Source organism: Penicillium malachiteum (genome assembly GCF_028827825.1).
Source record: "Penicillium malachiteum strain IBT 17515 chromosome Unknown utg000003l:1.0-4950554.0:1.0-4952489.0, whole genome shotgun sequence".
NCBI lineage: Eukaryota > Fungi > Ascomycota > Eurotiomycetes > Eurotiales > Aspergillaceae > Penicillium > Penicillium malachiteum.
The window spans coordinates 4,603,065-4,630,386 of record NW_026643096.1 but is presented as its reverse complement, the minus strand read 5'-3'; the positions used below and the strand labels follow the sequence as shown (position 1 = coordinate 4,630,386).

General features: G+C 44.8%; 8 protein-coding genes across 8 annotated transcripts; 5 read left to right on the top strand and 3 right to left on the bottom strand.

Annotated features, from left to right (window-relative positions):
- Positions 1–760: 760 nt before the first annotated feature.
- N7483_008017 (nucleic acid/nucleotide deaminase domain-containing protein) lies at positions 761–1,705 on the bottom strand (the record flags this gene model as incomplete). The annotated part of the gene is made up of 1 exon (XM_057091454.1): positions 761–1,705. The coding sequence occupies one exon, from the start codon at positions 1,703–1,705 to the stop codon at positions 761–763; it is 945 nt and encodes a 314-aa protein (XP_056946195.1).
- Positions 1,706–5,318: 3,613 nt separating this feature from the next.
- On the top strand, positions 5,319–5,614 carry N7483_008016 (uncharacterized protein; the record flags this gene model as incomplete). The annotated part of the gene is made up of 3 exons (XM_057091453.1): positions 5,319–5,414; positions 5,448–5,510; positions 5,570–5,614. 3 exons carry the CDS (start codon positions 5,319–5,321, stop codon positions 5,612–5,614), a joined length of 204 nt encoding a protein of 67 aa, XP_056946194.1.
- A 474-nt stretch (positions 5,615–6,088) lies between these two features.
- N7483_008015 (uncharacterized protein) lies at positions 6,089–9,745 on the top strand (the record flags this gene model as incomplete). Its single annotated transcript, XM_057091452.1, has 3 exons — positions 6,089–6,150; positions 6,227–7,213; positions 7,276–9,745. The coding sequence occupies 3 exons, from the start codon at positions 6,089–6,091 to the stop codon at positions 9,743–9,745; spliced, it is 3,519 nt and encodes a 1,172-aa protein (XP_056946193.1).
- A 2,695-nt stretch (positions 9,746–12,440) lies between these two features.
- On the top strand, positions 12,441–14,549 carry N7483_008014 (uncharacterized protein; the record flags this gene model as incomplete). The annotated part of the gene is made up of 3 exons (XM_057091451.1): positions 12,441–13,372; positions 13,425–13,903; positions 13,996–14,549. 3 exons carry the CDS (start codon positions 12,441–12,443, stop codon positions 14,547–14,549), a joined length of 1,965 nt encoding a protein of 654 aa, XP_056946192.1.
- Positions 14,550–14,879: 330 nt separating this feature from the next.
- On the bottom strand, positions 14,880–18,654 carry N7483_008013 (ankyrin repeat domain-containing protein; the record flags this gene model as incomplete). The annotated part of the gene is made up of 9 exons (XM_057091450.1): positions 14,880–16,395; positions 16,462–17,037; positions 17,085–17,109; positions 17,165–17,335; positions 17,387–17,449; positions 17,503–17,619; positions 17,679–17,892; positions 17,951–17,988; positions 18,039–18,654. 9 exons carry the CDS (start codon positions 18,652–18,654, stop codon positions 14,880–14,882), a joined length of 3,336 nt encoding a protein of 1,111 aa, XP_056946191.1.
- A 3,763-nt stretch (positions 18,655–22,417) lies between these two features.
- Positions 22,418–23,340, top strand: N7483_008012 (uncharacterized protein; the record flags this gene model as incomplete). Its single annotated transcript, XM_057091449.1, has 2 exons — positions 22,418–22,980; positions 23,181–23,340. 2 exons carry the CDS (start codon positions 22,418–22,420, stop codon positions 23,338–23,340), a joined length of 723 nt encoding a protein of 240 aa, XP_056946190.1.
- Positions 23,341–24,996: 1,656 nt separating this feature from the next.
- Positions 24,997–25,761, top strand: N7483_008011 (uncharacterized protein; the record flags this gene model as incomplete). Its single annotated transcript, XM_057091448.1, has 1 exon — positions 24,997–25,761. The coding sequence occupies one exon, from the start codon at positions 24,997–24,999 to the stop codon at positions 25,759–25,761; it is 765 nt and encodes a 254-aa protein (XP_056946189.1).
- A 122-nt stretch (positions 25,762–25,883) lies between these two features.
- N7483_008010 (uncharacterized protein) lies at positions 25,884–27,230 on the bottom strand (the record flags this gene model as incomplete). Its single annotated transcript, XM_057091447.1, has 2 exons — positions 25,884–26,254; positions 26,327–27,230. The coding sequence occupies 2 exons, from the start codon at positions 27,228–27,230 to the stop codon at positions 25,884–25,886; spliced, it is 1,275 nt and encodes a 424-aa protein (XP_056946188.1).
- Positions 27,231–27,322: the final 92 nt, after the last annotated feature.

The window sequence follows — 27,322 nt, the reverse complement described above, 5'->3', positions numbered from 1 at the left end:
TAAACTTGCATAGACCAAGGGTAAAGAGAGGTGAATTCATGAATTCACTAAATATTAGTCGTGTCTGGACTAGATAAGTCCTTTACTAGGGGCATCTGTAGTCAATGACTCTTTCTTTCACACTTGCTACAATAAGCCCGTTTTTCATTGAAGGTAAGCATGACCTTTCATCGGACCATCCGTCCTCAGGGCTTACCGCCCTGGGACCGGTCTGAGAGACCTCATTAGTAGCTCTCGCCTGTAGACCTTCTTCTCCTTCTCCTCCTAGTACCTTTCCCAGCCTCAGAATAAAATGCTGGAAGCTGAGAGTGTGCCACCATGTGGTGGAGGTCCACAACTACACAAGAAATTGATAGAAACGTAAAAAACCCCATTTTTAGCAGTCATGGGACCGTATTTAAGGCTGAAGGTCAGGTAGACATGCATTTTATGCTGATGACGCTGGTAGACTAATGCAAGCCCAATCTGTAGTTGACTGGCTACCCAAAGTGAGAAAGTCTGATTCATGAGTGGGAGGGCGATCCAATACCTGCCACTAACTTCAGATATGTCTCGCGAATAATAATACGAGATACTTGATACAGTAACTAGTTTTATGAACCTTGGAATGTATGAAGTAACGCAGTCATCTTTCAAAGATGCAAAATAGTGAAAAAACACGTATGCAATCGTACTATGAAGGACGAACGGGAAGAAATATCGTATTTCTTCTTTCTTGGACATATGTAACTCGATATGTTTCAAAGATAGATTTCCATGATTATAATTTCACCCCACCAATTTCAAAATCACCATCACTCTCAACTTCTGCGCAATTCCCACTAGAAGGTAAGGATACACTCATTGAGTCTGAGTTGACATTCATGGGAGATGATTGAAGATTGAGCATTTCTAACAATTCATCGAAGGGCACATTGGCAGGCAGTGTAATGAAATCAGATCCAATGTCAATAAGTGTTGAGATGCCCCCTGCTGTCGAGTCTGGATGGTGCATTCGTCTACCGGCACTAGTAGACACATCATTATCTAGGCTGTGTCGCACAGCGCGAGTCATGAGTTCCAGAACGGTTTTCTGATTTTGAAATCGCAACGCAGCATTGGGTCCGTTGACAGGAATATCCGGAAGTCGCCAGGCCGGATAGAGCTTCTGGTGGGAGGCAGGGTGCGAATAGCGTCCCGGATGATTAGAAATAAACAAGTGACAGAGATAGCACGCTGGTTTGCTGCATCCAATGTACCTGTCCTGCTCAAATAGAAATCTGCCTTGCGACTGCTCAAAATGATCGAGGACCAGAAGTTCAGCATGCACGCGTGTTTTGGTCTTACAAAGATCCTTGGCAAGTACCCTATTCAATTCCTCCTCTGAATAGATTTCTCGTAATTGCTGCAAAAACATTTGCTCTTTGGCAGTCTCAGAAAATATACGATGACTTATATTCTGTACGCCACACGAACGGACCACGAGAGGGATTTTCTGCTCTGGCGACCCGTCAATAGTCTCAATGCGAAAGCCCCGTGCTAATTCGGAGTGGAGCCGGGTGGTAGCCAAAACAAGACGTTTACATTGAGCGACATGCTTTCCCAGCTTGTAGAGCAACTTAAAGAGTCGCTCAAAGTTTCGAGACTGTTCGGAATTCCCGGGGTAATTATGTAAAGCTTGGAAAATCTGCCGGTCACGATAGCTGGCTTGGGCTAGTATTGGCATGTCGCCTTCTTGAAGGGGAATGCCATCTTTTGATAGATTTGCTGAGAACCAAGCACGGAGCTTGATAATATTTTCTTGATCTGATCGTAGTTTTAGTTCCCAATTAGTCTTGATATCCAGCGAAACTTGATGTTTATGACGGGAAGGAGCGTTTACCTCTCAATTCAGACTCGGAGATAAGTCGATGCATCACTAGAGAGACCATTCTATTCACTTGCAAGTAGTATTGAAAGATTTTTGGGGCATTGAAGGGCAAAACCTGTTTGAATAAAACATCAAGAAGCTTTTGGCCCTCACTGGTGTCCAGTCGAATGGTATGGTTCTTGATGACCCATTCAAGAATTTTCAGAATCCTTTCTATGAATTCGACGACTTCATTACCAACCCCATCATTAGCAGCCAACAGAACCACTATATCCTCGGGGGTCTCTTCCAAAGCTACCGCAGTGACATACCCGGGCTCCTTTCGATGTGCACTTATGTAGGCAATGGCGTCCACAAAATCCCGATAGCACCTGGGTCCTGCCAGCCCCTGGCCACCGTGCGATATTTCACTAGGTAGAGTTCGATCCCCTCTGACTTGACTGAGAATCCACAGTAAGCATAGAGGCTCATAGAATCTCCGCAGTCTCCTAGCTTCGTGGGACATCAGAGATTTTATGGAGTCTCGATCCCTTGGGACCATCGTAGAGAACATTCAAAGATATGAATAAAGGATTCCGAATTTTCATTCTTTGGGAGTCAACTCTCATTATTTCATTCGAAATTTATACATACAGTCGTCCTCAGCCGCATTGCCTTGCTTTCAACTCTTATTCCCCGCCTCCCGTATTTTTGCCCCTCTTTCCGTCACTTGCGGATGAGTATCCTTGTCACTGTCTTTAGTCCTTCCTTTTTTCTCCCTCTTATTTTTCTGCACTTTCTTGATATCCGAATGACAGGTCTTATTCAGGCCACGTCATATTGCGTTTCCAAAGGCTGGAAACCGGACAGATGCATAGTAGTAAAATGCAAAGGAGTCTTCTTCTGGGAAACCTCTGAGCAGTGCCGGGGCCCCACTGGTGACTTGGAATGATTTGGATATTTTTGAAATGAAGCCTTACACGATTGGAGCCCGAATTTGCCACCTGTATTGCCCCGCATGAACAACACACCTACCGCACGCAGGACACGTCACGACGCACATAGTTTTGGCATGTGACTTTTTACAGGATTAAGCGCAAAATTCAGTTTCAAGCTTGGTGTACAGGACAGCCTGAGTATGAGTCACAATAAACCTCTCTCTCACTACAGCCCATGAAGGTCTCTCAAAAGTACCTAAAGAATATAGGGTATCGAGAGACCATCCGCAGGAGTTCCGAATTCTCCAATTCAATCAGCGCCCTAAATCATCAGCATGGCTACTGTACAAGAATCATGCAATCCGGAAAAAAGCTCTGATGGTGAGTCTTTAGGCAGTATTTAGAGCCGGGTTGATTCTTACATCGCAGAATATACAGATCTTCTCATCGGTACACTTGTTTGTCGAATATCAATAATCTCGTCTCTTACAAGCTCCGAAATATCGCGCAATGACACTGAGGTTAGCCACTCGTTTCCATCTTCTTTTAGGGCTTCAACCTAAATTTGATTCAGGTTTATTTCAACCATTGTTTTCAGTCTTACGACTGGCATACAATGATCGCGTCCCTCAATATCATCGGGGGGTCTCACCAAAACAGAATCGCAGATACCAATGAGAGTGCCCGGGACAAAGTAGTCTCCTTGATAGGGCAAACTTACAGAGTCTGTCATGAGTCGCAAAGGCCGTCGTTTATCTGGAGCCTTGCTGACATATTGTCGCCTACCTCCGGGGGGAAAACTCTCGGCGGTAGTCAAGAAATTTCGAATACGGAAACATCGCTGTCAGGCGCTCCCATTGCTGTTCAGTCGCAGGCAAGACAAAATGTCGACAGTGAAGTTGCTCTCCATCGATATACATCTATTTTACATGAAAGAGGCCAGAGAGAAAATAAAAAGCTAGAGCGAATTGAGGAGGAAGTAATGTCTGTTGATCCTCCTCTGTTTAAAGTGACAATTCAGTATGGGGATATCACTTGCTCTGGAGAGGCCGGAACGAAGAAGCAAGCATCACACTTGGCTGCCAAAGCAATTTGTGGAAGATTAAACCAAAATATATAAGCACCATCCTATGAATATCGACTTTCAGGGCTCAGTTCACGAAAAAGGAATGAAAGAACCGCGATCTCTTCACTGTGTTTGGTGGGTCGTTACGACGACAAGATATTGACTAAATAAACCAAGATATGACTTGTATTGCAAAGATTGGCACTTTTCAGACAATACGAGAAGACCATCATTACCAAAGTAACTTTTCAAAATTCGGATAGAGAAATATGGCCGAATTCCACCGGAGACCACCGGTTTGGATCACCGTTCTATACACAGCAGCGACTGGATTGGACACCACTTCCACATTGAGCGAAGTCAAGGGTGCTAATAATTTTGTTAAGCGTCCCTTCAAGGCGAGATAGGAAACTTCAAGGAATACAACTAGACCTTGAGATCTAGGAGAGAAATTTATTTGTATCATTCAATTCTAAGAACCATTATTTGTACAGAGCTTCCGGCATAATTGAAATGACACTTCGTGGTCGACCACTCTTATAGGCGGGGCTTTGACGCTGTCATATTGGCTCCAAACCTCGGCCCGTCAAAGCATAAGCTTATCTTTGACATGATCTACAGTAGAGAGCTGCCTGTATCGCAGATGGCATGAGCTGCTGGTTGCAAGCGAGAACAATCCTGAGAATCCGTAATATAAGAATCTTCGACTACTCAAAATCGTAGTTAAGCTCTTCCTATACCTGGAGCTCAGCGTTTGGGGTAGGGGTAAAAAGCACTGCACCGGACGTACCAAAGTACAAGCGAATGGTGTAAGAAACAGTATCCTTACCAATGCAAGGATAGGCAGAAATTCCAAAAGTAGACTAGCGGAGCTTAGGAATTATGATTGGAGAAAACAATGAAAGTGTGGATGTGGCGGCACCGATTTTGAGACCCACTATATTGTTTGCAGTTCAGACGAAGTGAATCAAAGCCTTGGAAGTGGCTAGGGGTGATGCCTACCTTCAAATTGAAAGATTTCCTAGGGGAATTCAGCGACAACGAGTTGATTTAGCGAGCGGATCTGCGGGGGTATAAGGTTGTGAGCAAGTGAAAATTTGCGAATTAGGCCTTAGTAGTGAGGTGGAATCAAGTGCAAATGTTAGATTGTAGAATGTTTGGTTAGAACAGAGAATGTCAGCAGGTTTTTTTTTTTTTGGAGGATCTTTGAGCCTGTGTAATTTCAGCCGAGAATAAGAAAATGTTTTCACTATCAACTTCACCTACACATACACAACTAATAAAGTAAGCCACATTCTGCTAGTTTTAAAATTCTGAAATGAATTCCGGCCCGCTCCGGCCCCGAGCAACCCCTCTGTTTTTGTCAAAATCTCATTCCCCGCCAAGTAAATTGTACGTTCCTCTGAACCCATTCTCGCTTTTGAATCTACTTGTGCCTCTTTTCCTGGCTTTTGAATCTTTCCATAGAAATCAATTGCTCAACACCATGGTTCTCATCGGCAGGGAATGCTTGCCAGCTCATGAGCGCGCGTATCAGCTGGAGATGCTGCGTGCTAGTCTCCAGCGGAACATCATTGTAGTGGTAAGAACTGAGAAGTTTTCTAACATTGCACAGAGGAACCAGACTCAGCTACTGACGCGAGGGCTTCAGATGGATACGGGGACAGGAAAAACGCTAGTGTGTGTTTGTTTCTATCGAGATCGATCCACTTTTCAAGTTATTGATTAATACTTTAGGGCGGTTCTTCGGATAAGGGAGGCACTGAATATGATCCCAGATAAAGTATTACTTTACTTTCTTTTCTCCTATTCGCGGCTGCTTGGAATAGTAGCATGAGCCCACTTCTAAACGTCCTGTATATAGCTTGTTTGGTTTCTCTGTCCTACTGTTGCCTTGTGCGAGCAGCAAACTGAAGTTCTTCGGTCGCATCTTCCCTCGAGTCGACCTCGATCATTCACAAGCAGAGACCAAGTAGACTGCTGGGGCCAAAAGTCTATTTGGGACGATTCTCTAAAAAATGTGCGAGTAGCGGTCTCCACTCCCCAGGTACTGCTTGACGCCTTGACGCACGGGTTCATATCAATGAAGGAATTGTCACTTATCATATTTGATGAAGGTAAGCAGAAGTGGGAAATCTTTTGATATTCATAATTTATTGATTCATATTAAAACTAGCTCACCATTGCATAAGAAATAACCCCGCTAACAGGATCATGAACACCTTTTACCATCCGTGCAAACAAAAGGTTCCAAGCATGTTACCTCGGATTTTGGGCTTAACAGCCTCTCCAGTGAATTCGAAAGTTTCCAGTCTAGAGTAAGCTTTTTGAGGAAGGAGAGAGAAAGAGAGAGAGAGGGAGAGCAAAGAGATGCTGATTTACTATATGCAATAGAACGCTAGAGACTAATCTCGATAGCATATGCATGGTTCCTAGCATAAATCATGACGAGCTAGTCAATTTTACGAATCATCCTGAGGTTCACATCTGTCGCCTTTCAGATGGCGATAGCCTGAATACTACAGCTGAGCCCCGAATATTGAGTCGACTGCGTGACATGATTGAACATGCAGACCAATCCCTACCAATGGGTTCACAGCTCCATCGCTTTGTTCAAATTTCCGAGACTGTCTTTCGCGAACTAGGAAGCTGGGCTTCAGCTGAATACATAGCAATCTCCATTAAGTACTTCAAGGAAAATCAACGTTTCCATGCTGAGACAGACTGGTATCCCAGCGCTGCAAAAAATTTCACTATGCAGATACTCTGCGATATTGGCCGGATAGAGCAGCCTCAACTACCTATCATGCCTGATCATCTCTCTCCGAAATGCTGGAGGCTACTTGAGACATTATCGAGACTGGCAAGTTGTGATTTTCGGGGGCTGGTATTTGTGAATCTGCGAGCGTCTGCAATGATTATCAAATCACTTATTGAGCGCCACACTGATACCAAAGATCATTATCGGTGCGGAACCTTTATCGGCATGTCAAATATCCAGGGTCGAGGGGACCTCAATCAGTGCTATCATGATATCGATGGCCAAGGGGAGACACTATCTAAGTTTAAAATGGGAGAATTGAACCTTATCATCACCACCAGTGCATTGGAGGAAGGAATTGATATTCCAGCATGCAACACTGTCATCAGCTTTGATCGTCCAAAGAACATTACATCTTTTATTCAAAGACGTGGGCGGGCTCGACAGGAGAAGTCCAATTTTATCGTGTTTACGGATGGCGAACGGGATGAGAGGGATTTGATACAGCTGATGAAATGTGGAGATGACATGAAGAAGATATACCAAGATCATACCCGATTCATCTCAAATACATCGCGCCAGGCAGAGCCTTATATGACACTGGAAGTGAAGAGCACAGGGTATGCATAATTTCCATTATACACAGAGAGAAATGAGCTAGACATCTTAATGAGTATGATAGTTCTCGCCTAGGAATGCTCGATGCTGTGAGTCATCTGAACATGTTCTGTGCAAAAGTATTGAAGCAGCCATATACTACAAACCGTCCGATATTTCGCTATCGGGAGAGTTCCGATGGCCAAATCCAAGGTACAGCTCTCTTGCCTAGTGCCCTTCACGCATCTCTTCAAGAAATCGATGGCTTGCGCTGGTGGTCTACTACAAAGCTTGCGCAGGCTGACGCCGCATTGCAAGCATATACGGCTCTACGGACAGCAGGTCTAGTGAATGAGTATTTACTACCAACAAAAGCTGCTGATATTATTAATCTGGCTCTCCTTTCTCGTGAAGGCTTTCATCTTCTACCTGAACCAATACATCCTTGGGCCGAGGCGGCTGCTCGATGGAATATCGGTAAAGTGAGCTTCTACGCCCACCGTTTGCGAATCCAACACCCACGGAAAAATAGCCTCGAGCTTATGATGATCATCCCTCTACAGATCCAGTTCCACATCCGATTTCCCTTATTTATTTCTCATGATACCACTTTAAAAGCTCACCTTTCGCCAGGCTCATTGGTGTCCGTGGACAGTCAAACCATTGCATCCTACCGTCAGGTTACGCATTTGATCTTCCAGTCTATACATGGGCAAATATTACAACCTAAGGAAAAAATGGATTATGTTACTCTATTCATTCCTTATACTCAAATATCATCAACGCAAAGATTTTTGGAGAAATTCTCTAACCTGCTTTGTATCGATGGGATTGCGCACCACATAAAGGCACCAAGGTTGCTGGCAAGCTCAACGGCGTCCCTCCAGTCGTCCTCTGACCTCCCATACGCAGCTCAAGCACTCCAAGTACACGCCGTTCATATGTCGCGAAGGCGAAACTTTCTTTTGCGGTGGCCCCCTACCGGATCCACACTAGCACAGCAGGTACCGATCGGCGAAATCGAAAATATGTTCTCGAGCGGGCAAGAGTTTTCAGCACATCGCCTGGAGTTTGAATGCGTACAAGCCGCTACTTTTCTGCCCAGTATTATGCATGAGATTGGGAATTACATGATGGCAGAACAGCTGAGGAAAAAGCTCTTATCTGGCATAGAATTTCGCAGGATGAGTCTTCTTTCTCTAGCGATTCAACCCACCTGCTCCAAGAAGCCAGCTCGTTTCCGGTCTTTGGCATTTGTTGGGGCCACCTTTCTGAAGTATATCATTAGCGAGCAACTGTTTCTCCATCACCCAGCTTGGCACGAAGGCCTACTATCTAAAGTTAAGGAGGCTGTGATCTCAAACTATGGATTGGCCCACGCGGCCAAATTATGTGGCCTAGGCGAATTCATGACCGTAAGACGATTCAACGGTAGAAAGTGGCAGCCCGCTTGGATTTCAAGTCTCCTCCCACCACCGGTACTCTCGAGACCGCGGAAGGTCAGCTCGAGGACACTGGCCGAAATGGTTAGAGCGATCATCGGCGCAGCCTATATTGATGGCGATATTGAGAAAGCAACAAGATGTGCTGGAGCAATTGTTCCAACAATCAAGACCTGGCATGCCGCAGCGCTGAGTGATGGCAGCTATGAGCAGACTCGGCCTAACCCCACGATTTCATATCCTGTGGCACTTGCCGAAACGGAAAAACTACTTGGATACACCTTTGCAGACCGAAGCCTTCTAGTGGAAGCCTTGACGCATCCTTCTCATTACGGGACTGGGCTGTTTCGCAGCAGTGCCTATGGGCGCTTGGCTTTCCTAGGAGAGGCTGTTCTTGAGCTCGTGGTGACACAGTCCCTTCTTCATGCCCCAAGCAGGACCCTCGAGGTGCATCGCTTGCATAGCCTTAGAACTGCTGTCACTAACCATCTTTTCTTATCATTCTTGTCCTTGGAGTTCCATCTAGAAATTGATCCTCAAATCGGGGTTCTCAACCAGCCGACACTTAGTCGAACAGTGGAGCCTCTAGATGAGGTCTATTTGTGGACTTATTTGCAGTCTCACAGCCAAGAACTTACCACTTCCTTGAACAATTTTCGATCATCTTCTCGACCCCATTGTTGGAGAATCCAACGAACTTTTTTGAAGAATGGGCGCTACCCTTGGGCTGAGCTATCCGCAATGAGTGGACAGACTCTTTTGAGTGATATTGTCAAAAGCGCTGTAGGGGCGGTATTTGTGGATTCCCGAGCTAGCCTTCGGGAGTGTCAGCAGCTGGCGAACAGAATGGGGATTATTCACCGTGCCAATCAATTACTCCGTAATGATGTGATTACAGACCACCCCAAAATTCAATTGCAAAAATTGTATCCCCGGACAAAGATTGTCTATCGATGCTATACGATACCTCAATCAGAAAATAACTTCTGCTGTGCGATCTGGCTGGATGACAAGAAGGCTATTGATCTCCAACAATACCCATGTCGGGAGTCTGCCATTATCTCTGCGGCCCAGGCTTTAGTTCTGAGGGGAGAAAGCCCTGAGGCTCAGTGATGGGGGGCTGCTTAGATTGTGCCCTGCACTGATGTTGGAAGTTTCCGGTGTATTACGAGCACCACATCCAAGGGTCTACACTTTCCATCCTGTAGTGATTCCAGTCGATGCAATTTTCGAATTAATTTCAATTTCCTTCATATATCTACGTTGCTGAAATTCAATCTTGCTCATAAGGAAACAAATAGATTAACGTTATAGTTAGTTAGTAGTTGGCTCTATTAGTAAGAGATAGCTCCTACTGCGCCTGTTATTCCTCCTTGATCCAAATTTATCCTGAACTCCGCTTCCTTATTGTGCTAGCGCACTGGCTTCACTCTGTAGGTTCTCCAAAATACTCACGCCACTGTCCCCATAAAATAAGCTGTTCTCTGGCAAATTGCGTTTGCGAAATGTCTCGGTTTCCATTTCCTGCTGCGAATTTTCTTAAAATATTGGATGCTGGAGCACGCTAGATGCCGGAATGAATACAATTTGATACCAGTGTCACATACGGGACTAATACCTATCAGAAAGAAAATTTCAGCAGAAATATGCGGCCTGAAATTTCTATCTCAAACATTTATTTACCCCCTTGGGAGATTTTGAAATTTGTTATTAGCATTTCTCATTGACATGTTCGGATATAACTCAATTACCAGTCTAAGTATCCTTCCTTTACCCAAAATACTAAGTGCTATTAATCATTATCCTCTTCGCTTCTTCGTACACCAAAACTCTATCCGGGATTCATACCTAGGTAGCCTTTTATAAGTTAATGGCTGTTGTTTTGGAAGTCATCTTAACTTAAAATAAGCTCATAACTCCGCAATATTACTTCTCTACTGATTCCGAGATCACTACCAAAGGAAAGTAGCATACATACTTGTGGGTCAGCCCGAGCATTGGTTTGTCCTATCGGACGAGCACGACAATGGAATATTTATTGAATTAGATGAGTGATCTAAGATATGATAGTGAAATACTAAGGCATAAAGATATAGTATCGATTATAAGTAAGTGAATTGCTAAGGAGTGAAAGTCTCCTAAAGCCTCACTATTATAATATAGGGAGGTGTTAGGTCACATGATTATAATCACATACTCAACATATGTGAACCTGCCGAGGTGGGAGACTGCAGTGAGGTGATACCTATAATGAGTAACCTATCCTTCATGCTGTAACACTAATATACTTTACTAGGACCTCTTGTTTCATAAATGGTTCTCATAATCGGCCTTTCTTCAATCTAACTTTATTTGCCTTACCCTGTCCACTCTATAAAGCTAGTAAGTTTGAATACATAGTGGAATAATAGTACATGGATATAATTTAAGAAAGCTAGTAAGTAGTTTAGTCACTTGGTAGTTTTCCTTCCAAACATAAAAGAGGGTGGCCTTTCTGCAAGAACATTCCCAGACACATGATCAAACAGTTGGGCCAATAAGATCACTACATCGAACCTGCCGCTTCGATATGGCTGGGATCGCCTTATATACCAGTAGCGCGCCATATTCCATGACACTTTCTTGAATACCGAAAGGAACTAATTCATCCCTATATCCAGACTTGATTTGTGGAAGAACCTTTAATCGAATTGTATTGTTGTTATGATCTTGAAAGTTTAGCACATGGTTGAGATCCTTAGGCGTTTAGTTATGGATAATTAGTACGTATTTTATTACGATGGAATTTTTGAGGGATAGGAGAGATAAGGGAAGAAAGAGAAGAAAGATCTGAGTCACTCCCGAGGTCACAAAGGGAGAAAGTTGCGAAAATGTACATCTCGATACACGTTCAGGTGAAGAATATTTAGGTGGGTGAATAACCACCCGGATTACCCCCGAGGGGGTGGATAGAGCGGCGAGCCGCACACGCTAGATTCGTGGGCGCTAGGTGACCACCGACTTAGACATGCTGTTGTATGTTTTTGTTTTTTTACATTTTATTTGGCGTCCAGGAAATTTTCATCGTGAGATGGTGATTGTGATATTTTAGTCTGATTTGTTTGGATATTTGAGACCATTGGAGGGTTTATTGGTTCTGATTGGTGGTAGGCTAGGTAGCTGCGGGGCATAGCTACATGCCCACGTGTACTCCAGACTGTGAGAACGACAAAATCAACTCCAGCTCGAACATTTTGAATACGGTATCTCAAAAAATTTTGTCTACTAATCATTATATCTGAAAACCATTCGGTCCAGCTGGGTAAAACAGGTGACTGCTCACAACAATCATGAACCTTGGAACGGAACCAGGAAGACTGTCATTCAACACGGCATCCTGCTGCTACAAAATTTTTGAAGGTACTGGAAGACGATGTCCAATTTGATAATTTTAGCCGATGCTGAGTTATCTATAGAAATCTATTCCAATCAACCTCCAGAAATTGAGCGGATCAAGTTGGTCTGTAAGCACGCCAAGAAAGATTCGCCGCCTTAATTCGTATTCATGCACGAAGGTAAGACCCTGATATTTGTGAGGCTGAGAGCAATAAAGCGATTGGCATCCCGAACAGCACTTGATTCATACCAAGTAAATGATACGAAGTGGCTTCATGGGAAGTGCTAGTCAATGACAACACATATTATGGCGACAACAACATTTGAATGACCACCGGGCTCCCCAACCTCAAATTATCTACTCCCAAGGCAAGAATTTCTCACTGAAAGTGTCCACAGAGAAACCTGCTTTAGAACATCCAAGTCAGTTAGTATGTCTAACAGCACTCATACTTATACGGGTGTCTGGGTTGACTGGTCTCAGGGTCAAACTCGTGGAGCGACATTGACGTTGTCGCAACTGAATGCTGGAATCTTGAGTGCTTTCTTAGCTGTTCTCACGACTTCTGCAGGAGGTTTGTTCTGGAGTCTCGTCGCATTTGCAATCCATCAACTAAATACGACACCTGATGGAGAAAAACAAGATGTGCTCCAGGCTCAACGCCAACTTATCTATCGCAATAAGGGTACAATGTCCGCGGCCTTGGCGTTCCTGAAGCTTCCATTTGCCCATAGGCATAGGATTTCGAAGCCCTTCTGGCGGTCTCTCCCTTTTGCACTACTAGCAATCCTCATTCTTCTCCTATTTGGCGCCTCCAGTCTTTTCACAAGCTACATCTCAAAGCTCGCAAGCGCCTCCACCCTTATTATCAGCCCAGACTGCGGAGGATTCAAGGTTGACACAATTTCCGAGGAGTTGAATCCTTTGAGCACGAAAAGTCTTCTAGATACTTATGATGCGGCCACATATGTCCGCGAATGCTACCAAGGGAACCCCAAAGGGGCGGGCTGTGGATTATTTATCCGCCCACGCTTGCCATTCACTACAAATCCGAACGCATCTTGTCCCTTCGGGGACAACCTATGCGCGTACAATGATCAATCTGCATTCCAGATGGATACTGGTCATTTGGACTCACATCTCGATTTTGGGATCAACGCACGACCGCGCAACAGGATCAAGTTCCGACGAGTCAGTACCTGCGCGCCAATCCATCATCATTCCAGCTTGACTACGGTAGTGAATGACACCACGCAAGGAATATTAATCTATGTCAATGCCGGTCCTCAACCTATCTTGGGGCTGAATTACACATTTGTTCATACCCCGGTTCCAAACCTGGCTAATGTAGGGTACCTTTTGAGGTGAGTGATGGGGCTTGCAAAATGAAAGATGAATCCAAACTAAAATGTGCAGAGCGATGTATGCTGGCGCCGATCCCACAGGCGTTCTGGACGCCGGGGGTGTTACTTGGCAGCCAGATCCAGTGATGAACCAAACTAATGCTGATATCACTCTTATGATGTTGAGCCAAAACGATATTTCGTATGTTGAGCGCATTGACGATCCTTGGATCACAGCTCAGACCGAGATCCAAACCAATAGTACGATTCCAGGAAGCAATGAGTCTTTAACCTTATGGCTGAAAAGCTATGATATAAGCCTCTTGGGTTGCGTGGACCAGTACCAGGTGTGCAATCCAAATATGCCAGGGGACTCCGGATGCACCACTCTAGGTGGTCTCTTGGACGCGGCCAACCAGGCCTACATCACCAAAATCAAATCCCTAGGCTTTAATTCCGACCAGATCGTGACTATCTCACGATTCTTCGATTGGCCTATTGACATGAGTATGTATTCTAACGTAGATGGTCGTGGAGGTTCCGCCCTCAATGGTAAGTGAAGACAGCTACCTACTTTCACAAGTCCCAACGAGTCGACGCTAAAATACTGAAGCTTCGATGATGACCTATCAAAACATACAAAGATACCTTCCCCCAAAATCAATGGCAAATCGAAGTATCGACCTGGTTCGCAACATCTCTTGCCAAACAGCAAACCGCAGTCCTCGAATGGGCCACCACACCCAAGAACCTTCCCTCTAGTGGATGGCATCACACTCCACCTACCATTAGCTTCCTACGTTCTCAATGCCATTCTCAACTTGTTCTCAGGGGTGCAAACTACGAGAACTTTTCAGTCCTGGGACTATCAATAACCGTCGCACTCTGTGGGGTAATCGTGATATTAGGACTGATAATCGATACAGTAGTCGGCTGGCTACGGCCGAGTAATTCGAAGTACATGCGAGACCAGTGGGAGGTGGAGGAGACCTTGTCTCTGCATGAGGCAGCATTCCAGAAAATGAGACTTTGGAGCATTGGTCCAGATAGGATGGTACCCAGTTCTGCTCTTTTGGATTCGACATTGAATATTCCACTCCAAACTCACGTGGGTAGTTGGAACCAAGCACCGCTGAGCCCAACTAGAGTTAGCAGGGATGATTCACAAATTGGTTCAGTAGATCCTGAGCTAAACTGATTCCTGCCGAGGGAAAGTCTGCTGGCCAGGTCTGGTATTAAGGCTTCAGATCACACCGAGTCTGTATGCGTATTTGCCAGTGGTTTGTTTCGGTCAGTGGTTTTATTGCACTGAACATCATATATTCGTACTTAAATTTGCTGTCTTTTTAAAGCACTTGAGAGCTCTCAATTCATGATTCGTACTAGTATTTCCAAACTACAATCCAACTTCAATATTTGCTGGAACTAGTATTCAAAATATTGTAATATCTGAATTCCAAGGAGTCTTCAATTCAATTTAAATGTTACTTCTCATAGTATGTACAATTTGAAACCCTCTCAGGTCTTTCTACTGCTCCTCCTCAGGCTCCACTGGAATTTCAGCACCTCGATCGCGGAGCATCGCCACTATCCCTTTATATTTTGGTGACGATGCAAATTCGATTGCCATTTCTAGTGCAGTCTGGCCGAATCTTGCTGGGGCGTTAAAATCGGCTCCTCGATCCAGCAGAATCCGTACAGTTTCTTCCCACATGTAATCGACCGCATTTCGAAAAGTACTGTCGAGCTCAGCTTGGGTGTCAAAATTGGCGCCTCGCTCCAGCAGAATCCGTACAGCTTTTTCCGACCTGCTCTCTTCCGCAAGTCGAAGAGCAATTTGGAGAGCACTGTCAAGTTCAGCTTGAGTGGTCAATTTGGTACCTCGTTCCACTAGCATCGAGAGTAGTTCTGTGTGCCATCCTCGCCTGTCAGACATTGTGATTTGGATTGCACTACCATATTCTTCTCCTTGAGCGTTGATATCAGCACCTCGATCCAGGAGTATCTGTACTATACTTTCATAGCCTTCATATGCTGCGGCATGAAGTGCAGTGCCGTATTTTCCTCCCTGGGCGTTGACATCGGCCCCTCGATCCAGCAATTGTCGCACGACATTTTCATCTCCTCTGAATGACGCAATTTGAAGTGCACTACCTCCGGATCCTCCCTGGGCGTTAACATCGGCCCCTTGATCTAAAAGAAGCCACGCGATCTTTTCATGCCCTTCTTCTAGTGCGGCTTGGACTGCTCTTCCATATTTCTTGGCCTTGGTTCCGGCGTCAAGATCAGCGTCCTGGCTTAACAGCTTGTTTACTGTTCGGAATAATCCCATGTTCGAGGCCCGATCAAGTGGTTCGTCGTATTCTTCGAGTGAACATGAATTTTCCTCCACATCATCCGAAAATCTCCAGATACCAAACGCCCCGCGCATCCAATTGTAGTAAACGTTGGGTTCGGTAAAGATTTCATCAATCTTATCCTGCATCTCAGAAGAAAACTGATCAATGTCTCCCGAAGCAGCCAAGTGAGTGTTCCAGTATTTTGCAGCGTAAAGGAAGAAAGCTCGCTCCTTCGCCTTCGCATTCACGTCTGTCTTTGTCAAGAGGTTTCGCTGCTCAAGAAGACAGTTCAAAGTTTTCGTCAGGAGAAACATGTGTCCCTCGGTCTCAGAAAATTGGCATTCGTGATACAGACCACCATCCTTGGGAACTATGAGGAACTCCTGCACAGAGAAATGGGCTAATCGGATCTGTTCCTCGTATACACTGACGAGTTGAGTAGTACAAACCATAGGGATTGAATCGGGGAAGGACACGCCCACTACAGTGGCAACCAAATTCAAGTCAAGAGCAACAGGCGAACAACAAATGGTCATGAAAACCTCACGAGCCAATTGTTTATCCCTCTTACGTTTTATGCGACCAAGGACTCGGCGATATGCGTCCTCCAATGTCTCAGGAACTGAATTCAAAACCTCTTCGACCTCTTCCGGGCCGAGACATTGTTTAAGTTCAATGATTTGTAGCTCAGCCCAACGGAAACGTCTAGTGAATTATTAGTTAGCAAACCTGCGCAAACTTAACTTATTATAGGTTGAAAAGTAAACATACCTTTCCTTCGCGCTTAGGAATCTGGTCATGATCAGATTTTTACTCTTTTGATCTAATCGGTCTTTCAGAAGGGATTGCTCAATTGATTTAGCAACAAAGGATTCCACGTCTTTGGCCATGAAGGATTCCAGATCAATTCTGGGGAATGCCTCCAGTTTCTTTTCAATGTCATACTCTGGCCGACTTGTCAGAAGAATATGGACTTTGTTGTCGTATCGCTCGAGCAGGTCCATCAAAAATGACAAAGCAAGCCCTCTCTCACTAGAGACTGCGTTCTCGGGACACTCGTCCAATGCGTCAATGACCAGGTAGACCTCGCCAGCAATGCGTGATACCACATCAAGAAAAAGCTCAGAAATGGCATCTGGTTCGAGTTCGCTTCCCTTGACGGTATGCTTTTTCCAGAGCGCGGTTACTGATTCCGCCAATGGGGACCGACTCAGTTGTCGAATCAGCGATCTAATCATGGTATCGACGCTTTGTGTCATCTCATCACCGAACCGGAAGTACCAGTAGATGAGGTACTTGGAATCATCCAATTCGCAGCTCTGATCGATATCATGGATCACAGTAGAGCTAAAAGATGTTAGTTTTTTTATCGCGAGAAAGGAATGGTAACATACCAAAGAACCGATTTGCCACACCCCGCTATTGATAATAATTAGCACTGCCATGATTATTTAAATCAGAAAGTTTCTCTTACAACCTCCTGGTAGCCAAAGCAGCTCTCCCGGGTTGGACTTCCAGTGATTATACTCCTTTATTTTAAGAAGCCAGTCACCGGTGTCACCAACTCTTTTCTTCCGTGTCTCCCTCTGCGGGCTTGAGTAGGAAGCTGTCGAAATCCATGCCATCTGGCTTTCCTCGTAGGGGGCTAATGAACAAAGTTAGTAACAGTCGGTTTACATGCAGACGAAATCAATACTTAGGACTTTGGACTCAATGCTCTCGATCTTCGACAGATGCACCGCAGCATCCTTCCTATCACCTGAAGTTGATTAACACTTTTTTCACATAGACAGGGTTTAGTTCTGGTCTTACTCAGGCTTGCAGATAGGGTAAGCCACTTCTGTGCAGCTTCACTTTGGTCGTCGATGGCGCCTTTCAATGTTGACAGCGCCTGCTCAGTAAGTGGGAACACGCTCTTGAGGGCACGACCTTAAAAATAATTAGCTAGGACTGGGGGGGGGGGTTGAAGTAAAAATCCAGGAACCGACTTGGTGCTTTCTCGTCACCTGCTTTCTTCACTTCGACTGTGAAGGCCAGAATCGCCGAATAGATTTTGAGCAAGGCTTCGTCGAGGTAATGGTCACTTGCAACGCCCTTGTTTCTGTAGTTTGTATCGACCACTGCATAGTAGGCAAGATTCTCCGCAAGATATTCTGATGAGGCAAAAATAGCATCTCGACGGTCGAGGTTATTTTGAACAACCTATGATTTATATCAGTATCACAAGTCGTAAAATCAGAGGTAATAAGAGGATGATTACATTCATTCCGAAGGAGATAATTGTCCATGCAGAGGATGCTATATCTTTGGTTAGAAGTTATCTCATAGAAATGAATACTGAAACCCACTATGTCCTGTCGGATCAAATGACACAAACGTGGAGATCACATCTAAGGCTTTTATTGCCGCTCCAATAATCCTCTCAGTCTTTTCGCGAAGATTAATTTCGTTTCCACCACTTTGACTGATTCGGAGGCCACCATTTTTCCACTGTTCGTACTTGGCCGTCGTGTCGTTGATGACCCCATTGATGGCATCTTTGGCTGTACCATTTCCAGATACGTACTTCCTGTCACTGGGGTCCAATTGATTATATGCCTCTTTCCATAAATCGCGTGGGGCAGGTTTCTCCTTCGTCTCCGTGGGAACAGCATCGTTCTTAGCACTGTTCTGTGTATTTTCCGTCTCAACTTGAGGTCGGCTCTGGGTAGGTTCTTCCTGCGTCACGGCGTTCGAAATAGTCTCGTTTTTGCTGCTTTCCGGTGTACTATGAGTCTCATTTTGAGGTCGGGTTTGGACAGGTTTTTCCTGCATCACGGTGTTCGAAATAGTCTCGTTTTTGCTGCTCCCCGGCGTCTTTTGAGTCTCCTTTTCGGGTCGGCTTTGGGTCGGTCGGCTCGGAGGAGTGTGCTGATCGTCATCATCTTGGCTCCCTTTGCTGCAGCAAAGAGCACGCAGACCCATGATGTCGTGTTCAACTAAGAAGAGATATTTGAATTTTGTAGAGGCAGAACTAGAGTGTCAATAGCTAGAATTTTTTTCTTCTTTTTTGATTATGATGGCATCCGTACTCAGTGCGGAGTACATAGCAGTAGATTAGTGGAGCAGAGCTTTAATGAGCGAATGGATGGATCATCTCCGCCACAACACGAACTCTTTAGCTGAATCGGCTGGAAGTGTCTAGATTTCGTCGATCTTTGACGGGAGAACCAGAGACGTGTTATCTCTGAATAGTGCCGTACGGAGTACCACGGAGCACTGGAGTACTGCGCAGAACCCCCACTTCTGAGGTTCCTTTATGTTGTATTTGGCTCATTTCGCCTTTCAGTCTGAACATGTATTCAGCGTCCATCAAACATTCAATTTTCATGCTCTCCTTGAGAAAAGAAAGGAGCACAGATCTGTGACATGATTTCAATTCCCACAAAAACTAAGGGGGACGACCGACGGCTTGGAACAACCCCATTTTTCCTAGACTGGAGTATCTCCACTTTCCAACGCGTTGAGCTGGTCGAACCAAAAGGTCCCTTATGTTTGCTACTGCAGAGCGCGTAAGCCACCCGGGCATGGTGCTGTGTATTTCTAGGGAGAACTGCGTAGAGGAAATCTGAGACCGTGCGATTGGGGGTGACGTGTTGGCATTATTTGGTGTATCTTAGGGTGGAGCGGAGCTTCCCAGGAGAGATCCTCATCAAAGAGTGACAAAGACATCTCATCTCATATGAAGTGGTGCTGGTTATAGGGGAAAATATTTCCGCCGATCATGGGTCAGATCTCAGTGGCGTCGCGTATGTATTCACCTTGGTCTAACATTCTGCCTTCGCAGCAAAATACGAAGTGATGATTCCAGAGGTTATTGAGGCCAGAAGCTCGGAAACAATTTCTGCCTGTTTTCCATTTAGATGCCTATTTCTAAAGGCAGAAAGACTAACGTGATTCCCAAGCGAGCGGTCCGGCTACTGCCTACCCTACTATTTTAATTATAATTATTAGAACCATAACGCCAATATATTAAATATTTATCTAAATATCACAATGATCTGATCTATGTCCTTCTTCTCCACACTTTTTACATGTCGGTAGCTTTCTCCTAGCTCGCTGAGGTGGTAAAACAGGTGCCCTGGGCCGCGGTACGGGAGGGGCAACTGGTGTTTCAACCACCTGTATAGCACGCTGTATAGCTTCCTGGCCCTCTTGAACCGTCATCCCACCCTCATTAGGTATCTGCCTAGTAGACCGCTTGCGCTTCTGCTTCTGCTTCTCATGGGCGGCACGTAATTTGCGTGTTTCAACCTCCAATAAAGCTGTTGAATGCATCTGAATCTCACAGGCCTTAAGAACTTGATCAATTTGCTGTTTGAGTGGACTTGGAGGGCTTCTTGAGCGTTGTTGTAGAAGAGCTTTGATTGAACTAGCTTGCCGTTGAAGCTGGATAAGGTTTTGGGGTGTCTTAGGTGAAAATTGGCTTGATTGACTGGTAGGGCGGCTACCTGGGGGTGTAGGTGTTCGAAGAAGAATATTCAACTTAGAAAGTACTCGATCTGGGTTGAATGGTACTAAACCAGTTGCTGCAAAGCTGTTTTGAATGGTTTGGGTTTAAAAAGCCTCTTTACGAGCGATTGGGTAGGCTTCAAGAAAATCAAATTTATCAACATGGTTAAAACCAAGCCGCATTTGATTCTCAACAAGCCGACCATATGCACACTTAAGAGGTGAAAAACATCCAACATCAAGCGGTTAATGTAAATGTGAAGAATGAGCTGGCATATAAATTGGAATAATATTATTCTCTTTGCAAATCTGGTCAAATTGGGGAGTTAAATGACTCCCATGACCATCGAGAATTAATAGTCGACATTTTCCAAGTGTACGTTCAGTTGTTGCTGGAATAAAGTGTTTTTGAAGCCATCGAAGTCCAATTTCATCAGTTGTCCATCCATTTGGACTAGTTTCAAATCGCCAGTCAAGTGGAAGGTTCTTAAACCATCCTTCAATCAAAACTTTGCCTTTAAAAATAATCACTGGTGGAAGGGCCCATCCAGATACATTAATTGTTTCAATAGCTGTTACCCATTCACGATTTCCAGGCTGTAAAAGTGATCGTCGACCATAATATCGAGAACGAGTAACAACCTTAGCAGTTGCTGTAAGTCCCATTGCAAATCCAGTCTCATCAAAATTATAGATATCCTCTGATAGAATACCATTCTCTTGAATTGTCTGAAAAACAAGATTAAACCATTCTTGAACCACTTTTGGACCCTCCATTTTCGCACGCTCATAATTAGATCGTCGAGAGAAACGAGTAGTAAGCTCTGAATGTCGTTTAACGAAGTTGGTAAGCCAATTTTCACCAACAGTTTGAGGGGGGTCCTGGCCACGCGCTGCGAGTAGAATATTGGCCATTTCTTGGACAGTAGCTGGGCGGGGGCAGCTCCACGTATGTCCATAGAGATCACCCACTGCAGAAGTGAATTCTCTTCGTTTTCATTCAATTTATGGCTATTTGCGCGAGTTTCGGATCGATTAGTATGGCCGGCAAGGCGGCGCCGTAACGTAGAGCGAGGTACATCGAATACACGTGCAACTTCGTGCTCGTTGGTGATATCTTTCTTCCGAATAGCTTCTATAGCAAGTAAGATCCTTCCCTCTTGTTCGAGAGAATTTCGAGAGGTTTTAGAACGTATTGGTGGCATGGTGGGTGGTTGAAGATGGTAGGACGCGGTCGCGACGCGATTTCTAGTCAGCCGGACCGCTCGCTTGGGCGGACCGCTCGCTTGGGAATCACGTTAAATGAAATTTGACCTACGGCTACTTACCGTCTCAACACTCTAACCAACTGCCAATCGCCATTTATGTCTAATAAATGAAGCAAGTTGACTTATATGGTACGAAGATAGTCTAGATAAGAGTATGGTCATAGAGGAGGCATTATGATGGCTTTATTCCAGTAATATATTATCATATCATATTTCTAAATAGTACATCCTGAAGTACTACAGTGGACTGAAATATACAAAGAGTGAGGTTTATTTTTCTCTTGGCCTGACTAATATTCAGAATTTAAATATCATATTTTTAGAGTAGGTGATAGGATATAGTAACCAATAAGATAGCCAAAGATATTGTCACAGGCTGAATCCCTGAAAGAGTACAGGCCTTGCCTGTACAAAGCTCAACCATCCACGTGACCCATAACATTCCTCCTCTTCCTTGACGAATCGTGCCCGAAGTCTACTTCTTCTCCTTAAGCTTCTTTTTGTACACAGTTCGTGGTCCGAGTAGATTGAATCAAGTCCGCTTCTGCCCTTCACAGATATCTATACTAACATAAATATAATAACTACTATATAGGAATTAAATATTAAACATTTAAATTTCAAGCCCTAAAGGTTTAAGTTTAAGTTAATATTGACAAGAATTTACTTAAGTATTACCTAGGTGGTAATTTAAATCTTGGAACTTAAAGGTTTAAATATTAATACTAGTCATTAGAATTAAGACCCTCCATTTCCATCTTTATTTCCCCTCTCTTCTATGTCTTTTTCCTCTTTCCCCTAAGGCTATTTTAAGTTTCCCTTAATATTTCTCTCTCTAAGTCTTCTCTCTCTTCTTTAGAGCTTTCCCTCTCTGCTTTACAGTAGAGAATCATCTTGACATCTGGATTATAGCGTTTACTTCCTTACTACCATCATAAAATTCCCCTGCCACCTTTTACTATATCAGAATGACATCTCTAAGGTCCTGGTTCAACCAGGGTCCAATGCACCAACTCTTTCAGCCTGGAAAAATTATCCACCTAAGCCCCCCCCAAGAGAGCCAGTGGAGAATAAATGAGATCATCAAAGAGTATGATAATCAGAGGGACCAGCGAAATGTAAGAAAGGACGTCCCATCCTATGCCGCAATCAAATTATCATGCAGCAAAGCCGATGACCCCACTTCACGTGCCATGATGCGAGTGTACGTCCAAATTCCTCACACAAACACCGAGCCAAAAATCCGTGCCCAGCAGGCTATACGATTCAAGCCCAAGGAGCTACATGCATTTCAAACCCTTTCTAAGAATATTACAACATCAAACTTCACTCCAAGCCTTCTTGGTTATCGGGAATCTGAGCAGGACGCCTCAGGAATGATCCCAGGTGGCTTTCTTACCTTCATTGTCTGGCAGATTGTTCCTGGACTATGGCTTGGTAGTCCTTCCGGAGAGGCAACTGGATTCTGGGACTCAGGTCTGGATTTGGAAGAGCGCAATTTGATCCGTGCTAAGTTCAAAGATACCTTCCAGTGAGTTATCTTCTAAAGAGGCATTTATAGACACTAACCAGAGGCATGGTAGGCTAATCTGTACGGCTGGCATTGAGCCAGACCCCTTTTGTTCTACTAACTTGGTTTGGCATGCTCAAAGCAAGACTCTGTAAATCCATCATTACCTCTTCCTTTTAAAATTGGAGCGGCAGCAGAACTAACTAGGCTTTACTTCATAGTTTCTGGGTCGGGTTTCGAAATTGGGATTCGTCTACACCCGGGCCGGGCAGATGGACAGAATTCTGGTGGTATTACTTTGGGCTTGCCAAGGTTGATGGATACGACAATCATCCCATGGACGATGAATGGGACGGAGACACATCAACTTGGCATTGGTAAAGTAACTGATTGCTGCCGATCCCTTTAATCTCTCCTTCTATTTCCAACGTTTGTTACGTTGTTCTACAATTCATTCTTTTCTCTCAAGTGCTCTCTCGCCTTTCATTTCATGTTCATTTTCCCCTTTTCCGCCTGAGTAGACCGTGATAGTCGGGTTTATATGAATTAAACTGAGTCTTTATTTTGGTCCCTTCTGAACAGCTACTGAATTCATTGTTAGGCTTTAGTATGATTCATATCACAGCCTTCATGGTCTATCATTTGCAATTCAAATGTTACGGAATAAGCGGCGAGACATGGTCCAAGTCCATGAATGTCCAAAGTTTTGGGAGATTCGTAGGTGTGATTAATACCCTGTTTGACATGAGATTCCAAGGTTTGACGACCAAGAATGCGACCGCTTGATCATTGCAACAATCCAATATAGTCAATGTTAAATAGACGGCAGGTAGTAGTAGTCACCCAACATGGTACCAAGCGCCTGGTGTATGGCCTCAATGCGGTCTACTATTCTTAAGAAGCCCTGAGCCTTAAGACAGCGTCAATTTTATACCAGGGTAAGTAAGTACATCATGATATGGGTGATATGGGTTAGAATCTCCACTGTGACTATAGTACCTGGGCATTCAACATTGAATCACCGCCGCTCATTCAAAATTACAAGTTGTCGATAAATAAGACTCTACTGCTGATATACTATATCCGTTTCTGTTTTTTTCCCCTAGCCAAAAAAATCTCTGACCCGAAAACAAAATTGAACTGCATCGTTTCGGATGCAGATCGGGTAAAAAGGAATGGTCCCAGAGGGGGTCGAACCCTCGACTTTCACGTTATTAGCATGACACTCTAACCAACTGAGTTATGGAACCATTGAGACAGACCACAGGGCAATTTTTGCCTATATGAACTTTACAAGGTTTGAAGCATCTTTTCCAAGGGGTTGAGACACTCGAATCCTTTCACACCCCTTGATAAAAAATAAAAAAAAAGAAAGATTTCAAAATTTGGATGCTACATGGAAAAGCAGGCAAGGTGGGGAAGCGGATAAGCTCTAGGTGCGGCTGAAGATTAATCTCCTACACTGGCACAACCTTGGAATGTGCCAGTTCCAAGATTCAGCCATTAAACATCATGGAGTGTTTGGAAGAGGTTGGCATTCTTAATTTCAGCAAGCTGCACATTCCAAAAGAACATGAGATTGTTGCCGGCTGTTGTGACCGTTTCGAAACCCATAGACCTAAATCTCATCCACGTCAATGGATAGAACAAGAGATCACATCTAAAGGACCTCCGAATACATAAATGAATGTGATACGAGTAAGCTCAAAAGTTTACCTCATTTCCAACAGAAGATAAACTGACCAATGAAAGCGATACCATGACAATTTGGAATGTGATTGCAAGTCGGCCCCGGGGTAGAATAATGCTACATTAGCTCCAGAGTACTTCGTATGAAACTACCAAAGCGCTAATGCAAAGCTAAACGAAGAAAGGAATGTGTTCCGGGCCGCGTAGGTGCGGAGTGGAATCCTTGTCAATGGGACTTGAGCGTCGGATAAGGTGCATGACCCCCGGGGCCAAAATTGGGGCCAAAACCGGGGCCGAACTTCCAAGCCCACCTCGTACTTTTCCTGATCAACATCGAACACAGCCACGATGAAGCTTCCGCGGTTTTTGAAATCAAAATCATCAATCTCCTCGGAGAGAGAAAGAACCTATATCCAAGGCACCAATAGCCACCGTTCATCAGTCTCGAGGTTATCAACGAGAGATCTTCAACTCACATCTTCCAACGACCATTCAAGCGAACACCAGAAAACCCACACTCAGATCCTTGATCAACTCCGTGGAGCGAAGCGGTTACGACTGCTTAAAGCTCCTTTCTTGCAACCTAGCGAGAAAACCTGGATCGATGGGGTCCTCGAAGATGTTACCAATGTTATTCGAGATGTGGAGGTACAAAGAGGAATGGGAAATGCAAGTTTGAGCATTCCGAGCGAGTCGCGATGGAGAAATCGATACGATCATGAACAAGCGAAAGAGGAAATACAACGAATGGCGGCATGCCACAGTACACTCTCAGGTGTTTTGAACCATCTCGAACACCTTGAAACTCCAAAACCGACTATGGTTCATGAGATGGGGATAAATGACGTGACACTTATTCACGAGATGCCAGCATACGAAGATGTAATATTGAAGCCTAAGCTAGGGATAGATAGTGGGCTCGAGGTGTATCCACCGCCAAAGGGGCCTATTCATAGCACTCGAGATTCCTCTGGACTTGAGGTCGCGTCTACGGTTGAGCTGAGCTCATTCAGTCAAGAGATGAGTGATATGCTTGCGTGGCGTCGAAATAAAGGGTCGCGAGGTAGTAATTATTTCAAGAAACCTGGAATACCCGATCGCATTGATGTATAGCATCACAACTCTCATTTCTGGATATGCGGCGTATTTCACAAAGCTATGGACATCATATCATTTACTACAAATATTTGACCTGGAGATCAGAACCTTCGTGCCACCATTTCTCATTCCAACGTTTAAATTCTGGTTGCCCTGACTGCGACAACCATCTGGGGAGTATTAAGTCGTCGTCCGCGTTCGTCGCAAACCTTGAGCACAGAGGGGAAGATGACGAGCTGGCTTTCACCAGTACTGCCTGACTGCCAATCGAATTTGAATGTGCATGGCTGGGCAAAGAGCCAAACTCCAAGTTCGAAAGCTGCCTTAACCACGCTAGTCAAATGAGCCACTTGCTCGGATTGAGGGAAGTCTCCATTTCTGTAGGTGGCAAATGTGGTCGTAAATTCTGCGACAAAAGCGTTGATATATTGATCGTCCCTAGCTGAGGCGGCAGAGGCGTTCAGTTGCGATGTCAACATGCGCCAGTTGAAGGCAGCAGCGTCTTGAGCTGCAATCACAATGATCGGTCAGTGGTGTTCTTTCTAGGAGGGAAAAGATGCGAGGGTGAGAAATAACGTACCGGTGTTGGGATGGCCAAGACTATCCTGAAGAGGGCCCCATCTAAAGCATGCTGGAAGCAAAGAGCCAGCGTCGCTTGCAGGACGAATAGCCTCCAGCAAAGCGTAGGCGAGCGCATGAGTTAATGCAGCTCTTTGAGGTTTTCCGACCGAGAGCAGAGAAGCCAGGGATTCAGGGACAAAAGGTGAATTGTAGCGACTTAAAGACTCCTTCTCCTCAGTTGTGAGCAATGGGTTGGAAGCGAGGCGGACGTAGTAGTTGTCGATGTGGAGACTGATCTGATCAAACAACGATTCAATTTTGTTGGAAACCGTACCATCATCTGCAGATTCAGGTACAAAAGCCGCAGTCACAGTCGCAGGTCCAAAAGATTCAGAAGCCACAGTGCCATTTTTAGTTGCGTATGACACGACCGGTTTTCCTCCTTCCGCTGCCGAAGCAGAACCGTAGGAGCCTGCACCAGCTGAGTTTCCTGGTTTTCTCTTGCGAAAGAGAAGAGAAGCGATCACAAAAGCGATCAAGCAGCCTCCTACAAACGCTCCCACAATCCCTCCGGCCAGGGCCCCCGTGCTGAAACCCTTGTTGGAGGTATTGTGGACAGCATCACTGATAGCACTTGCACTTGCGCTTGCCGCTGCACTTGCGCTGGCCATAGCACTTCCTACCGTGAAAGTGTTGATGATAGTCGGAGATGTTGTTGATGTCGTCGCTGCCACTGTTGGTACCTCTGTCGTTACTGGTGTTGTTGTGGCCGCTGCTGGTGTTTCTGTGGTTGCTGCTGGCGTTGCTGTGGACGTTGCTGTGGGCGTTGCTGGCGTTTCTGAGAGCGTTGATGAGGGAGAAACATAGCTCTCAACCACTCGTGCTAGGATTATTCCCGTAATGTCAAAATCAGATGAAGCCATTGCGAGGAACACGGTTTGTCTGAAATTTGAAATATCGTGAAACAGAAGAAATCCCCCCCGACTATGTGAAGGATGTTTTGTATTTCATAGCT